Source organism: Dipodomys ordii, unplaced genomic scaffold, assembly GCF_000151885.1.
Source record: "Dipodomys ordii isolate 6190 unplaced genomic scaffold, Dord_2.0 Scaffold66, whole genome shotgun sequence".
NCBI classification, from domain to species: Eukaryota; Metazoa; Chordata; class Mammalia; order Rodentia; family Heteromyidae; genus Dipodomys; species Dipodomys ordii.
The window spans coordinates 630,772-646,173 of NW_012267282.1; the positions used below are offsets into that span (position 1 = coordinate 630,772).

General features: G+C 63.4%; 1 protein-coding gene across 1 annotated transcript in view; it reads right to left on the reverse strand.

Moving 5' to 3' along the window:
• Positions 1-2,202: 2,202 nt before the first annotated feature.
• Ulk1 (unc-51 like autophagy activating kinase 1) overlaps positions 2,203-15,402 on the reverse strand; it is a 32,504-nt gene continuing 19,304 nt past the window's right edge. Inside the window, exons 4-28 of the mRNA XM_013023034.1 lie at positions 13,569-13,601; positions 13,290-13,326; positions 11,283-11,456; positions 11,127-11,200; positions 10,876-10,977; positions 10,635-10,693; positions 10,189-10,271; positions 9,851-9,901; positions 9,408-9,496; positions 9,115-9,262; positions 8,657-8,717; positions 8,348-8,437; positions 7,965-8,087; positions 6,981-7,111; positions 6,786-6,872; positions 6,191-6,459; positions 5,800-5,993; positions 5,210-5,319; positions 4,992-5,138; positions 4,435-4,583; positions 4,156-4,328; positions 3,966-4,084; positions 3,523-3,680; positions 2,888-3,023; positions 2,203-2,793 (exon numbers count right to left, since the gene is read on the reverse strand). Of these exons, the coding sequence (XP_012878488.1) occupies positions 2,738-2,793; positions 2,888-3,023; positions 3,523-3,680; positions 3,966-4,084; positions 4,156-4,328; positions 4,435-4,583; positions 4,992-5,138; positions 5,210-5,319; positions 5,800-5,993; positions 6,191-6,459; positions 6,786-6,872; positions 6,981-7,111; positions 7,965-8,087; positions 8,348-8,437; positions 8,657-8,717; positions 9,115-9,262; positions 9,408-9,496; positions 9,851-9,901; positions 10,189-10,271; positions 10,635-10,693; positions 10,876-10,977; positions 11,127-11,200; positions 11,283-11,456; positions 13,290-13,326; positions 13,569-13,601 (2,853 nt within the window). The 3' untranslated portion in view covers positions 2,203-2,737. The remainder of the gene's footprint in view (positions 2,794-2,887; positions 3,024-3,522; positions 3,681-3,965; positions 4,085-4,155; positions 4,329-4,434; positions 4,584-4,991; positions 5,139-5,209; positions 5,320-5,799; positions 5,994-6,190; positions 6,460-6,785; positions 6,873-6,980; positions 7,112-7,964; positions 8,088-8,347; positions 8,438-8,656; positions 8,718-9,114; positions 9,263-9,407; positions 9,497-9,850; positions 9,902-10,188; positions 10,272-10,634; positions 10,694-10,875; positions 10,978-11,126; positions 11,201-11,282; positions 11,457-13,289; positions 13,327-13,568; positions 13,602-15,402) is intronic.

Here is a 15,402-nt window from a genome sequence, read left to right on the forward strand (position 1 = left end):
CTGGCGCTCAGCCTCCCGCGGCTGGAAAAGAGGCTGCAGGAGCCGGGGAGGGGAGCCCGGTGCCCAGGCCTCTGGACCGCGGCTCCCTTCCGCTGGTGCAGTCAGGTGCGCTCGGGTGTGCGTTGGTGGGCCGCGGACGCACCGCCGGTGGGTCCAGCTTCGCACCCCGCGGCCCTCGGCGCCACACCCGGAACCCGGCGAGGAGGCGGAGTCGCGTCTGCCCCGAAGCCGGACCCGAGGCACGCGGGCTCCGGGTGCACGCAGCAGGCTGGCCCGGCACCGGGGGGCCTCGCAGTGGGGACCCGGGGCGGGGATAAGGCTGGAAAGCCGAGGCCCCTGCCTGCCCAGGCCCGCGCACCCCAGCTGCCCGCTCCCCTGCCCGGGACTGGTTCCGGAGACGCCCCCCGGCCCCGAGCCCAGCCCTGCGCGGGGCCCGAGCCGCCGGCCCCGCCGGTCCTGACAGCCGCAGCCGGGTAAAGCTGCCTCCTTACTTTGTGCCTTTCTCTGCCAACCTGACGCACTGCAAACACGAACACCAGTCCGGAGGACGCGTGCAATGTGGCTCCCGCGCGGCCAGGGCCTGGACTGGCTCCAGGCAGCGTTTCTCCTGCCCAAGACAAGCCTGTTCTCTGGGGTCCGCTTGGAGCCAGCCCCTGCTGGGTTCCAAGGTCCCCACTTCCCATGTCCTCTCAAAACACGGCTTCTTGATGAACTCCCACTCTTAATACTGTCCCTAGCCTTTTAGTAATGCTATGTTCAGTAGTTTAGGGCTGGGAAGGTGGCTCAGGGGTAGAGTGCTTGCCCTGGGTTCGATTCCTCAGCACCACATAAGCAGAAAAGGCCGGAAGTGGCGCTGTGGCTCAAGTGGTAGAGCGCTGGCCTTGAGCTGAAGAGCTGAGGGACGGCGCCCAGGCCCAGAGTTCAGGCCCTAGGACCAGCACAGAAGAAAAAAGCAAGCCCTCCCTGTACAACTAATGCATGCTACCAAAAAACTCAGCCCCAGTGACACCACATCAACAATTCCAGGTTTATTTCCTTAAATTGACATTACACAGAGGGACATAAAAGGGGGGACTCACATAAAACTCATTTTAATATAGATGGGGAGGACGGGGGAGCCTGGACACTACTTTGTGGAGAACAGGATTTGCACCCAGCATCCATAACCAGACACACACGCGCACGCACACACACAGCTACCAGGAAACCACAGGACCGGGGGGCAGTGAGCCCCTCGGGTGCCCCCACACACACACACAGCTACCAGGAAACCACAGGACCGGGGGGCAGTGAGCCCCCTCCCTGCAGTCACTCCAGTGGTTCTGGACTTGCGGGCCAGAGCAGTAAATGTAACACTTCCATGCAACAAGGGGAGCCGGGGATGATGATAAAGGAAACTACTCTTGGGGGCATTTTCTTACTCATCCAAGCACAGTGGCAATATTTCAAGTATTGCAAAGAGAAACACTTGTGTCTGTGTCTGCCCTTTGGGGGAACCCCTGCTTGGAAGTGCAGACCCACATCTGCCTGTGGACACCCAGAGATACATTCAAGTAGGTTGGGACAGGGCCGAGGCCAGGCTGTCGGACCAGGGAGGCCAGGCAGTATCTGGCTCATGTCCACCACAGAGCCTAGAAGACAGGCCTCAGCACAGTCTCCAATGGGTGCGGGAGCCTTGCCATCCAAGCGGTGTTACACCTGATGAGGGAGGCTTTGCGTATGTGTTACTGTGCCCTCGCAAGGGAGCTGGACAGGACAGTGGGCGGACAGCTAGCGGAGGCACGTGTGGTCCCCGGCCTCCGGCAGCTCAGCACACCTGCACACCCGGCAGCGCCAGAGCCGCTCCAGCCCCCCACCTCGCCCCACCCCTCCAAAGCAATTTCTTAAACATCTAAGTCTCCTTCTTGAAAGAAAACATGAGCTTCAGGAAAATAAGACATTTTATACATAAAGTGAAAAGATCATGACAGGTGTTCACGGTATAGTGAGCTGGTGTTTCTGACTGTCCTTAAAATAACACTTAAATAACAGTACTCTCCTCCCCTCCACCCCCAGGGGAGCCTGTTCCGTTTTCCTTCTGAGGACCAAACACAGGCAGTGGCACACTCCAGGCTATTAATGTTTGTATCCAGGTATCTGCATATGTACAACACCTCAGACGGCGGGGCTGGGAACAGGAGCCATTTCCCAGTGGTCTCCTCCAGTCTCTGTCTACATAAAGTGCTTGGGTGACTTACAAAGCTGGGTGGGTGATTTCAGAGGGAGAGGTTCCTAGAGAGGTGGGGAGGCCAAAAGGCTATACCCCTTTTCCTGGGTGAGCCAGGGAGCCATGAGGAGAAGCTCGCTTTGGCTTGGAGTCAGCAACACCGTCTTAGGGCCTTGCCTACCCTTGGGGCTGTCCAGTGCACCTGCCCGCCACCTCTTGGCACCGTGACTGCCTGCCGGGGGAGAAGGCAGCCAGGAAGGACAAGCTCAGGAGGTCCTGTCTGGTGGGGCAAAGGCCCATTCCAGGTGTCCATCCTGCAGGCCACTGCCAGCAGAGAGGGCAGCTGAGGCGGTGGGGCGGGGCCAGGCCGGTGGCCTCAGGTGCTTGGCTCCACCTAGCATCATCACAGACGCTGGTAGGTGGCAGGCTCAGCACCATCAAATCTGTGCTGAGGTGCAGAGTCTGGCCAGTACACATCCTACATGTCTGCAGAGTCCAGCTCCGAGGACACCACAGCCAGACAGCAGAGGCTCAGGCACAGACGCCGGTCAGGAGGGCTGAGAGTCTCCGCTCGATGCACAGCTTGCCTGTGGGGGAGGAAGCATGAGTGTGGGGTGTGGGAAACGCTGCGTCTCCCGGCCCCCGGCCCCCCCCCAGCCACAGGGCTCCAGGCGCACTCACACTTGGCAATATTGTCGATGTCAGCCTGGTCCGTGAGCATGTGCTGCAGCCCCTCCAGCAGCAGCAGCGCCTTGTGGTAACGCGGCACACAGCCCTGGCGGTGCTGGAACAGCTCGTCCAGGGCGGCAGACTGCACCTGAGGCACAGATGCAGCTGAGCATGAGGCCCCCAGGGCTGGCCATGGCCAACAGGCCTCAGCCAGAGCCTCCGCCTCACACAGGGCACACGCACCGCAAGGGCCTGATCAGCACTGAGCCCGACAGCCAAGAGGCCGCTGCGAAGTGTTAGCTGTGGCCGCCATGGGGGCCCAGGTGACCAGGTGTGCCCTGTGTGGCCGCTATGGTTCTCAATCCCACCCTGGCAACAGGAGCAACAGTGCTGGCCATAAGGCTCACAGTTCCCCGGCCACCAGTGCCTCTCGGACCACCGTGGTGACCACCACACCCCAGCGGCCAGTGGATAAAGTCCCCAATGCCTTTACTCTGAAGGCCACAGCATGGACACACTATGTGTTCCAAGTACCTCAAAACCGCTAATAAAGGCCAGGCCACCAACTTCCCACAAGGCACAGAAGATAGGCCTCTCGCTCGTTGCTAGCATCTTGGGCCACGGCGCCAAGCCCCTGCGCCCCGTACCATCTGCACAGCGTGGTTGAGGATGAGCCTCTCGGCCGTGACGCTGTGAACGCCGTCCAGCAGCCGCTGCTTGTCCAGGAGGAAGCGCTGCAGCCGCAGGCTCAGGCCTTGGCAGGACTCCACGCTGGCCTTGTATAGCTCATTCAGCCTGCGCACCACTGCAGGAGGAGGGCCGCGGTCAGCTCAGCCTCTGCAGAGACCGGCAGACCTGCAGGAAGAGAGCTCAGCAAGGGCAGGCTGGGGCCTGGCGAAGAGGAGGAGACGCGACAGGCCCATCCATCTCGCCCCTTGCCGCCAGTCCCCAGCAATCCTGACCTTGGATGCAGCTCAGAGTTGTGTCCAAGATGTCCCGCGCCCACATCCTCTGCCCAGCACCAGACTGCGCAAGCTCTCGGCGCCTGTCTGCCCTGGGCCTACGACTCCTCCCTGCTCTCTGCTCTCACCCTGCTTCACTGTGGACGACAGGCAGAGCTTGCCGGCCCGGATCTGGCCGATGGCTGTCTGCAGGCCAGAGGACAGCAGCTCAGCCGCCTTCAGGTACAGCACGAGTTGCTCTGCGAAGCTGAGGGGAACGGGCAGGTCAGAGGCAGTGCAGACCCAGGCCGCCCCCCCCCGCACCCTGGCAGCACTCACCCCCACTCCCGGCTCAGCAGACTGATCTGGTCGGCCACCATGCTCTCCTGAAGCTGGTACTCTGGGCCCCCAGCCGCGTCGCTGGCCTTGCCCTTCAAGGCTGCAATCTCCAGCACTTGTTGGACGAACACGAGTGTGAAGCGCAGGCTGTGCAGAGTCTCTGTGTGCTCTTGCTGGGGAGGACTACAGGTCAGGCCCTGGAGGGCTGGGATGCTTTTGCTGCAGGGGAGAAGGGCAGACCCCCCCCCCCACACTCCAGCCAGGGACCCTGGGCCTGACCTCCATGAGGGTCTCCTCAGGAAGGTCGGGGGCCTCGAAGGTCACGCCCCCCTCCAGGTTGTCGGCAAAGCTGTAGCAGTGGCCCGGGGCGGGGAGATCAGGGGCCTCGCTGCAGGGCCCAGGCACCAGGTGGCGGGCAGAGGAGGGACCTGCGGGGCCCAGAGCCCGGGAGCCTGCTGTGAGAGACGAGGTGCTGTGCCCCCCCCCCGTGGCGCCCAGGGATGGGGACCCTAGGGTCCAGAGGGCCTCCGCCTGTGCCTGATGCAAAGCAGGGCACACAGGGTGGGCTGGGCCAGTCAGAGGGCCCAGGTCACCACCCACAGAGCTGCCCAGAAGTAAGGAAGTTGGAGCCATGTGGGTGCCAGGCGAGACTGGACGCTGGGGGAAGAAAGCCAGGCGGCCACGCCCTCACCACAGGGGTGGCACTGTCCCAGCTCCGGAGGTGCCCGGGTGGCACCACTGGGCTGTGTACGCTGATGACTGGAGCAGTCTGCCTGGGACGAAGAACTGGGCGGAGGGACCCACCCCGAGGTGCCGCTCAGCCTCACAGCCCTTACCTGAGAACATTCTGGTGCGGGAGGGGCCTTGGGGTGGCGTGGTCCCGCTGGGGGGAGAGCCCACAGTAAACACTACCGGGGATGGGCTGCTGGCCCCCCCAGCGCGGACTCCTGGGTGCAGGGTCCCTCCGGAGCCAGCCGAGGGCGCTGGGGGACAAGGCAGGCTTAGGGCCTGGTCGGGGGCTGCCCCGCCCCCACCCCTCTAGGCCCCTGCCTACCAATCTCCATGGGCTTCTCCTGCAGGCTGTCTGTGCTGCCTGAGTTCGAAGCCTGGGTGCCAAAGGCAGCCTTCAAGAGCAGGTCCGTGAGGCGGCTGCTGCTGAAGGACCTGCGTGGCGGCAGGGAGGGGTTTGCGGGAGGGGCCAGCAGGGGGCGGCAGGGAGGGATGTGCGGGAGGGGCGGGAGGAAGGCGGTCTGGGCCCCTCGCGTGGCTGGCCCACTCCACTCAGCCACCATAGCCCTATCTTAGATGGGGAAACTGAGGCGCAGGTGAGCAGCCCTGAACCAGGGTCCCGATGCCTGCCACACTGGGAAAGCCGCAGCAGCAGACACTGAATCCAAAGCCAGAGTCAAGCCAGGCACTGGTGGCTGGCGCCTATAATCCCAACTACTCAGAACTGAGGCTGAGATCTGAGGATCACAATTCCAAACCAGCCTGGTCAGGAAAGCCAAAAATACGGTGTAGCTCAAGTGGTAGAATGTCAACCTTGACCAAAAAAGCACCCAGGCGGAGTTCACACCCCAGGACCAACACACACACAAAACCAAGGCAAGACAATGCCAGGACACAGCCCGCTCCCCCACTCACCGGGCAAAGGGGCCCCGGGCTTCTTCAGCGGGCCTCAGGCCGGGGCCCAGCGGCTGTCCCTGGAAGGGCCCGGCCTCTGAGAGATCGGGCAGCGTGCGGTTCCGAGGGGGCGGCACCACTACACCCTGCCGCGCCAGCAGCGCCAGCAGGTTCTGGGAGCTGGGGGCCTTGGGAAAGTCGAAGGAGGGCCCGGCCTGGGAGGAAGCCAGGGGCTGAGAAGGCTCGGCTCCCGGGAACAACACACCGGCCTGAGGGGGCCCGTGCCGCGCCTGTGCCAGGCCGGGCAGGCGTGTATGTGTGCGGGCTTGAGCCTGAGCAGGAAGGGGAGCCGCAGGGCGGGTTCCCCACCTCACCCCCGGGGCTTGGGGCTGTGGGAAGCGCCTGTGGTTACCTTGGTGGGGGAGCCCAGGATTGGGGGCAGGGGGCTCCGCTGCAGGAAGTCAGGCAGCTTGGGGGAGCCGCGCAGGGGATGGCAGGATGGCAGCACGGGGCAGGGCTGGGGGGCGCTGCTCTGCGGGGGGCTGAACGTGGCCCCCAGCGGGTCCGCGGGCGGCTTGGACAGCTTGGGGCGCACGACGTGCAGGTCAGACAGGTTAGGGGCACTGTGCAGACGGCAGCCCAGACTGGCCGTGCGAGAGGAGTGCTCCGGCACAGAGGAACCTGGCGCGGGACACGGACTCCATTACCACCCTCCGGTCCCTGCACCGGGCTCGCTGGAGCACACACACAACTAGACACGACCACTCCGCGCCAAAGGGCAGCACTCTCTGGACCCCTCACCCCAAGACTGCTTCCCCTCGCGGTCACCAGGACCCCTGACCCCTCACCCCCAACCAGTCTCTGCTTTCAACCTGCGGAAACGGGCACGGAAACACTGGGCAATCTGCCTCACTCAATACACAGCCATGTTTCTTCCATGGCCAGCAGCCATGCCTGCCTGCCAGCCGGCCGGCCGACACTCAGGCCCAGGGCAGCACCGCACTCACCTGCTCCAGGGGCCCGGAAAGCTCGCGTCTCAGCTGCTTGTGGTGAAGGCTCCCGGCTCCAGCCAGGCCGCTCGGGAATGGTCCCCACTGGGAGGGAAGGACCGTGGTCAGACCAGGAGAGACCACAGGCGCTGCACGTGGGCCCATGCACACAGGGCAGGGGCGCTAGGGGACTGTGGAGAACATCCAACTCACCTTGGGGAGATGGTGTGTAGGGCCGGCCCCCACCCAGAGACAGCTTCCTGGCCTGGATGGCTCCGTCAGCGTGAGATGGGGGAGATGGGCTGGCCCGGGCAAAGCTCAACGAGCTGCGGACGGTAGAGGACCTGCAGACAGGGCCCTGCCCGTCACAGCCAGCAAGGCTGCGGTGAGAACACCCACCACCATGCTGTCCACATGATGGACGGCCTTTTCAAGAGGCCCTGAAGCCCAGAGCCATCCCTGTAAATGCCAGCCCCAGCTGCCCCATGGAGACAGAGAAAAATGCCTCTCCCTGCCACCTCCTTCTGTCAAAATTAATACAACTTTGTGAACTGGGGACACCTCCATATGTCACTAGAGAATGAGAGGGCTGGGAAGGTGGCTCAGTGATGAGTGCTTGCCTTGCGTCCATGAGGGCCTGGGTCCGATTCCTCAGCACCACATAAACAGAAAAGGCTGGAAGTGGCGCTGTGGCTCAAATGGTAGAGCACTAACCTTGAGCTGAAGAGCTGAGGGACAGTGCCCAGGCCCTGAGTTCAAGCCCCAAGACCGACAAAAAAAAAAAAAGAACTCTAGAAAGTAGGGCACTGGGGGCTCACACCTAGCTGCTCAGGAGGCTGAAATCTGAGGATCATGGTTCAAAGCCAGCCCAGGCAGGAAAGTCCATGAGACACTTATCTCCAATGAACCACCTGAAAACCAGAAGTGGTGCTGTGGCTCAAGTGGTAGAGCCCTCGTGAAGCACCCAGGGACAGCACTCAGGCCCAGAATTCAAACCCCACAACCCACAAAAAAAAGCAGCTCAGGGACAGTGTCCAGGCCTTGAGTTCAAGCTCCAGGTCTGCCAAAAAAAAAAAAAAAAACACAAAAAAAACCATGACTGAGAACAACAACAGAAAGAACTCTAGGATCTGCGTGAGTGCGCATGCATATGACCCTGTGGGCCTCTCCCAGGGCCCGCAGTGGGGGGACACCCACCGGGCCTGGAGCTGCGTGGGTGACTGCAGGTTCTGCTCGATGCGCTGGTAGTTGTGCACCTGAGTGGGGACTGGGATGGGGACCGAGCCGCCACACCTGCCGCTGCAGAAGGGCCCAGCCCGGCTGTGGGAAGAGAAATTGGACCACTGGAGGAGGGGCAGGAGGAAGCCCAGGGCAGAGGCTCCAAGCGGGCCCCGCAGGGCCCAGGCTCCACTCTGCTCCTACACAAAGGCAGGAGGCAGGTCATCCGGCGTCACCCCACCCCAGCCCCCAACAGCCATTCCAGGGGACAGGGCAGCCATCTAGCCTCTGGAGCTGGCGGTCTCCCCAGTCCACGGCTGCAGTGACTCAGGGAAGCCCAGCCAACGCCCAGACCAGCTTACCCTGAGGGGCTGGGGGAGCTGCTGCAGGTCGGGGAGGGAGATGGAGTGCGGCCGCGGCTCTCCAGGCCAGCAGAGGCCACCAGCGAACTCCTGGTAGGAGAAGGGACAGGCAGGCTCCCTTGGGTTGATGTGGCGCAGACCCCAGCTCTCCCTCACCCCAAGGTTTTGGGTTTGGGGCTTTTTTGGGGGGTGCAGTGCAGCAGGCTGGATCCTTTCCAGCTGGCCCGGCCCCAAGCTGGGGTTGGAGCACAGGACAGCACAGGCCGCTCTGAAGGCCCGGCTCTCTGTGACTGGGTGCTGGAGACTTACCCGCTGCACAGCAGGCTGTCCGGTGGGGGCTTGGCGCTGGCCACCTCAGCCACCAGGTCACCTGTGGGGAAGGGAAGACATCTGGCCGGGGGTCCCTGTTCTCCTGGGCCAAGCTGACCCTTTTCTCTATGAGTAAGGAGGGAGCCATGGCAGGGAAGGGCTGGCTTGAAAGGTGGCTTTGGGGACTGAGAACTTAGTGGCTACTGAGGACTCTGCTAAAGCCGGCTGCAGAAACAAGTCATTGGTTCCAGGTAGACACAGGTGCAGCCAGGTCCCGGAATGAGGAGCCGGTGGGAAGGAAGCCAAAGCAACCTTCACAGCAGCAGCCGGGCAGGAAATGGCTCTGAGGCCGGCAACTCCCCCAGCAGAGGCTGGCTGGTCCCTGCGCCCTGGGACACGCCCCACACTGAGTCTCAACCCCTACTGCAGCAGGCCTTCGGCTTCCACAGTGAACAGACCTGGGAACTGGGCTGGGACCATGACAAAGTCATCCGTGTCACACGAATCCTTGCTGCTGCCGCCAGAGTCCCGGGAGCCCCGCAGGAAGCCGGCGGCGTCGGCCGGGGACGTCAGGGTCTTCTGAAGCTGTGCCATTTCCCCCAGGGACTGGAGGACAGAGGAAGGGTCAGCGAGGCAGCTGGGGGACCTGAGGCACTGGTGTGATGACCCTGTGCCCGCCCTCTCACCCCCACCCGCAGCGGTCCAGGGCGCAGGCACCCAGGGCCCCAGCTGCCTCTGCCAAGCCACTCACCGGCGGGGAAGCCAGGTGGGATGTGGAGCTGCTGCTGGAGCTGCTGCCGGACCCCGAGCTGGGGTAGGAGGGCACGGGCACAGGGGGGGCTGGGGAGAGGGGAGGGTCAGCGGACAGCGGGCCCTCCCTGCACTGGGGACAGCTGAGGAGGCCGCTAAGCCAGGCCAGCTCAGGGAGGCGGAGGGCAAGCATGCCCGTCCCCCATGGCTTTGGAGGGGGGCAGGGGGGAGGAAGGGGAGGGGAAAGAGCCCCCAGCTGCCCCCAAGCCGCTCAGCCGTCCCCCACCCGCCCAGCCTCCCCTCCCTGCCGCCCCCCAGCCTCCCCCCCTCACCGCCTCCCCCCTCACCGCCCCCCACGCTGCATCACAGCCACCCCGCGGCCGGCTCGGGCCGCTTGAGGGGCGCAGCGCGGGCCTGGCCCAGGGTGTTGCGCGCAGGACTCACACTTCCGGATGGAGGTGCTGGCGTCTAAGAAGGGGTGCTGGAAGAACTCGTCTGTGGAAAGAAGACCACGGCCCGGCTCCTGAAGGCCCCGGGGCCACTCAGGCCAGCGGCCTGAGCGAGGGGGAGAGGCGGGGCCACGCTGGGAGGCGGGACTGTGTGGGGAGGCGGGGCTGTGTGGGGAGGCGGGGCTGTGTGGGGAGGCGGGGCCACGCTGGGAGGCGGGACTGTGTGGGGAGGCGGGGCCACGCTGGGAGGCGGGACTGTGTGGGGAGGCGGGGCTGGAGGCGGGGCTGTGTGGAGAGGCGGGCGGCAGGGGGAGGCTGCGCTGTGATGCTCACCAAAGTCCATGCGGTCTCTGTGGCTGCGCTGCAGCAGAGCCAGGAGCAGCTGCCGCAAGGGGGCGGAGGTCTCCCGGGGGATGCTACACAGGGCAAGAGAGGGCGAGCTGACCGCATCTGGCGGGATGCCCAGAGGTCAGGGAGAGGGGAGCTGGGGAGGGGAGCTGGGGAGGACACACCAGGGTCAGGGGAGGGGAGCTGGGGAGGGGAGCTGGGGAGGACACACCAGGGTCAGGGGAGGGGAGCTGGGGAGGGGAGCTGGGGAGGACACACCAGGGTCAGGGGAGGGGTGCTGGAAAGGACACACCAGGGTCAGGGGAGGGGTGCTGGGAAGGACACACCAGGGTCAGGGGAGGGGTGCTGGGGAGGGGTGCTGGGGAGGACACACCAGGGTCAGGGGAGGGGAGCTGGGGAGGACACACCAGGGTCAGGGGAGGGACACTTACACGGGGGTCAGTGTCTTGTTCTTTTCGTAGAACAGGCGCAGGTCCTGTGGGCTGCTGGCCTGTGGGGTGGCAAGGCGGGACACAGCTCCCTGCAGCCCTGCTCCTGCTGCGGCCTGCTCGAGCCCGTCCCTCCCAAGTGGCCCTCGGCCAGGAGCACAGGCTAGCTCGGCTGCCACGTCCACGCCTGGCCTTGCAGGACTGTGTGGGTGCTCACCCTGCGCCCAGAGCTGTGGGGTCTCACCTGGAAAGGGGCCTTCCCGGTCAGACACTGGTAAACGATGGTGCCAATGCTCCACAGGTCCGCCTTCCCGTCGTAGTGCTGGGACATGATGACTTCAGGGGCCTGTGGGGGGCGCAGAAGGGACCTCAGAGCCCTACACGGGCCCGAGGCCGGGTGTGGCAGAGCAGCGCCACCCTGCAGCCTCCCCTGGATGGAGGGCTGCCCCTCCCCGCTCAGCAGGCCCTCTGTGGGGATGGAGAGAGGTCACGCACCATGTACATCGGAGAGCCGCAGAGGGTGGCTGCCATCATGTTGCTCTGGAGGTACCGGGCAAACCCGAAGTCGGCTGCGGGAGACACAGGGACGGGGAGGCGTCAGCAGGGTCGGGCTGCGCAGGGGCCACCCCAGCGGCCGGCCCCCAGCCTCACCAATCTTGACACGGATGTTGTTGGGGTTGGCGCGGCGTCCCCCGGGGTTGGACAGCAGGATGTTCTGAGGCTTCAGGTCCCGGTGGATGATGCCCTTGCTGTGCAGCAGCCGCATGGCGCCGGCAATCTGCTGCAGGAAGAGCCTGATGGTGTCCTCACTCAGCGTGCGCATGGCTGTAAGGTGAGGCAGGCTCAGGGCACAGGCAGCTCGCCCAGGCACGCGGGGCTCACCCCTGCAGGGAGCAGCGTCCACCGTCTGGCCAGCTCCAACTCTGCCCACAGGCTTGGAAAGCACAGGCCTTCTCTTCCCTGTCCCCTGCTGGCTCTGCATGCCATCTTCCCACAGCCCCTGGTCCCCCTCCAGGCCACCCCAAAACAGCCAGCTCTTTGGGCTCCTGACTACACTGTTTCCTCTGTTTGCGGGTACCCATCTAAACCCAGCATCTTCCTCAGACCCCCAAAAGAAAGAGGCTTAGCCGCTGTTTTGGAGCTGGTTGGGGACGCCTGCACTGAGCCCTGGTGTGCCCCCCAGGTGCCCACCTCTCACTCCTTGCTTCCATCGGAGCCTAGATCTGGCCTAACACGCACAAAGTGTGGGAACTGACCAGCAAAGACCCAGCTGCTCCAAATCCAGGGTCCAGGAAGCAGCCACCACCACAGGGAACAAGAACACAGGCAGACAACAGTGCCAGGGACCAAGGCCTAGGTCTGAGCGGCCCCTCACCTCCGAGCCACCCTGCAGGCCCGGGGGTGCTCCTAGACTCATCTGCTCAGCTCAGCCACAAGCCACTGTCTCTCTGTACCCCTGGGGGCTGGCACCCCAGGGCCCCTGTCAGCAGGGGGGTGAGCCCCAAAGCAGAAAAGCTACCCACATGGGGTCAGGTCTCAACATCTGTGTCTCGGTCTGAGGGACCGCCTGGCCAGGAGATCTGAAGAAGCCCTCTGTCCGGTGTGCCACCAGGCCTTGCTAGGCCCCCCCCCACAGCCCCTGTGGCCCTGAGTGATCAACCCCCAGGTGCCAGGCTCCAGCACTAAGACTGGCCCGGTCTCCACCTGCTGGGGCCGTGTGGACGCCCCCCCCATGCTCTGCACCACCCATCCTTGCCCTCAGCATCGCCCCTCCCGCTGCTGTGCACACCCTCTGTCCACCCCCATGTCCTCCAGTCCTTCTGGCCAAACTCACCCCACACACCAAAATAGATGCCTCCAGGGGCTGGGAATGGGGCTCAGCACACACAAGGCCCTGGGTTCGATTCCTCAGTACCACATACACAATACATGTTCACAGTGGCACTGTGGCTCAAGTGGTAGAGCGCTAGCCTTGAGCAAAAACTGCTGGGGGGGAGGCTGGGGGAGCAGGGGGGAGGGCTGGGGAAACAAAGGAGGAGGCTGCAATGCTTGATAAGAAATGTACTCATTATCTGGCCCATGTAATTGTAACCCCTCTGTACAGTATTTTCACAATTAAAAAAAAAAATGATGTCTCCCTGGCAACACTATGAATGGAGCAGGAAGCCAGCACCTATGGCTCCCGCCTGTAATTCTAGCTACTCAGGAGGCTCAGATCTGAAGGACCACAGATCAAGGCCAGCCCATGCAGACGCCATCTCAAAAACAACCAACAAAAAGCAGGACTGGAGATACAACTCAAGTGGTAGAGTGCCAGCCCAGCATGCTTAAGGCCTCAAGCTGAAGCCTCATTCTTCCAAAACAAGCCAACAAACTGGGGAGCCGTCTCCTCCCTGCAGCACTTACGGAGCGGAGCCCCGCCCCCACTCAGTGCTCCCCAGATCCTTCCCGCAGCTCACGGCTCACGCAGAACATCCACACTGCCAAAGCAGAGCCTAACCATTCTGCTCACAGAGAACATCCACACTGCAAACCATTCTGGCCACAGCCATCCCTCAGCAGAAGCCTCAAGGAGTAGCTGTGGAGAGGGCAGGCAGCCAGAACCAGGGCTGAGAAAGGCCCAGCAGCAGCATCGCCTGGCCGTGCAAGTCCACTCACTGTGCAGGTAATCAGCGAGGTCCCCGCCGTTGCAGTACTAGAAAGACCAGCGACAGCGTCAAGGAGTGGCCGGTCCTGTCCACCTCCACCCTCACCCCCCCGCCCCTCCCTCATGCGCCCTCCTCCTGGAGATGTCAATGGTGAATGTCCACTACCCCCAGCCCTGCCCTGTCCCTCTCAATACTGAGCACGAGGGGTAGGTGTCAGCCTCTGCTCTGTCCTGGCCCAGTAATGGGGGACGCCTTCATTCCACGCTGTCTCAGACCCGCAGGAACTCACCTCCATGACCAGGTAGACAGAATTGGCCATTTCCTGCAAGACAGAGCAAAGGCCATGAGTGATGGGAAGAGCGGCCTGCTCTCACGGGACGCTGCTTGTGGCTGCTCTGGGCACTCAGGACCACAGCTCCACCAGCCATCTGCCTACAGAGCTCAGGCAGAGTAGATACAGCCAGGCCCCCACGGCCCTTCTGGACCAGCAGAAATACAGCCTGAGTGACAGGAGGGCCACGGAGGCGGGGCCTGGACTCACTGGTCTGGTCCTGAGGCCTGCCTCCTGGGAGGCCTGTCCACGAGGAGCCATTGTACCCTCTAGGGTTCAGAACAGGTATGGGTGGAACCTGACCTCCAGCTCCAGGAGCTACCAGCTTCCAGCTCCAAAACCAACGACGCCAACAGATTACTGGTTGGTGCGCCAGCTGAGTCAGCAGCTGCTCTCAAATGCCTGGCCCTACCGGTGGGCCCACTGCACTGTGCCCAGACCTTGATTCCAACAGGGAATCATCCTGGCCACTCTGTCCACGTCCAGCCAGCAATGCCAGCCAGCTTCCTTCTTGCCACCCACTCAAGGCAGATGTCTACACCTGAGTGTTAGAAGCATGCTCCCTTCTGTGAACAAGCGCTCATCAACAGCCCTGCCTGGTGTCCCGTGAACAGCACCCGCTGATGGCTACCAGGCTCAGTGTGTGCCCATGCTAGGCCCTGACCAGCCACTCCTCAAAGCAGCTGGGAGAGCTATCTATCCTCCTGGCCATTTCAGAGGAGAAACTGAGGCCCAGGGTCCAATCCGAGTGAGCAGGATGGTCTTAGGTCTTCCTTAGCTGGGGGCAGTACCACTGGTCAGCCAGGAGTCCTCCTCACCACCCACCCCTCACCCCTCCTCCCGCAGCCTAGACCAGATTCACAAGGCTGCCCACCCTTAGGACACCCCACACCCAGCCACAGGACTCCAGACGCAGCCACTGAGGCTGCAAAGCAGGACGCAGGGGCACTCAGAAGTCCAAAGCTCTGAAACAGGCTTTCAGAGACACAGGGGCCAAGGCACAGCTCAGGACTAGGGCCAGGCCCCGACCAGTGGCTGCCCTGCTCCACCTGTCAGCCACAGTGCCCCGCACACCCTAGACACGCAAGGTACTCAATGCCCAGCCAGCCTGGCAGGCCCACAGAGCCCCTGCCCCTGCTCAGTTCCCACACCCAAGACTGAAGAGCCACAGGTGAGCAAACTTCTAGAAGACTGGCAGGAAGCTCTGCCTGCCAGTGGCACCACCCATTCCTCTACCCCTGAGCTGCAAAAGGCAGGGGTGGGGAAGGGAGAGGCCTAGGGCCAGACCCAGCATGTTCCCAAGTGTGCCCAGGATCCAGACAGGCAAGGACGGGCAGGGAGGCCTGCAGGCCAGCAGCAAGGAAGGCTGGCGGGCCCCACCCCAGATGACAAGCACCGCACCTAGTCCACCTCTGCCCCCCAGGCCAGCTGTGGTAAGAGATACGAGTCTCAGCCACAGGGTGGGAGGCAGCCAGAGACTGGACCGGAGCCAGAGCCCACAGACAGCTCAGGCAGGCAGGAGGTGACAGATAACAGCCCCAAAACAGCCTGGGCACAGCAGCACCACGTGGTTCCCCGCTGCCGAGATGTTTCTCCAAGAAGCCTCCGCAGCCAGGGCCTCTGGGCCCCTTGTCCTGGGTGGGACAAGGCCAGCCAGGGTTGGCGGGGTGGGTCTCAGGCGCGTCTTCAGGTGGCCCAATCCCAGCCAGCCAGGGTTGGCGGGGTGGGTCTCAGGCGCGTCTTCAGCTGGCCCAATCCCAGCCAGCCGGGGTTGGCGGGGTGGGTCTCAGGC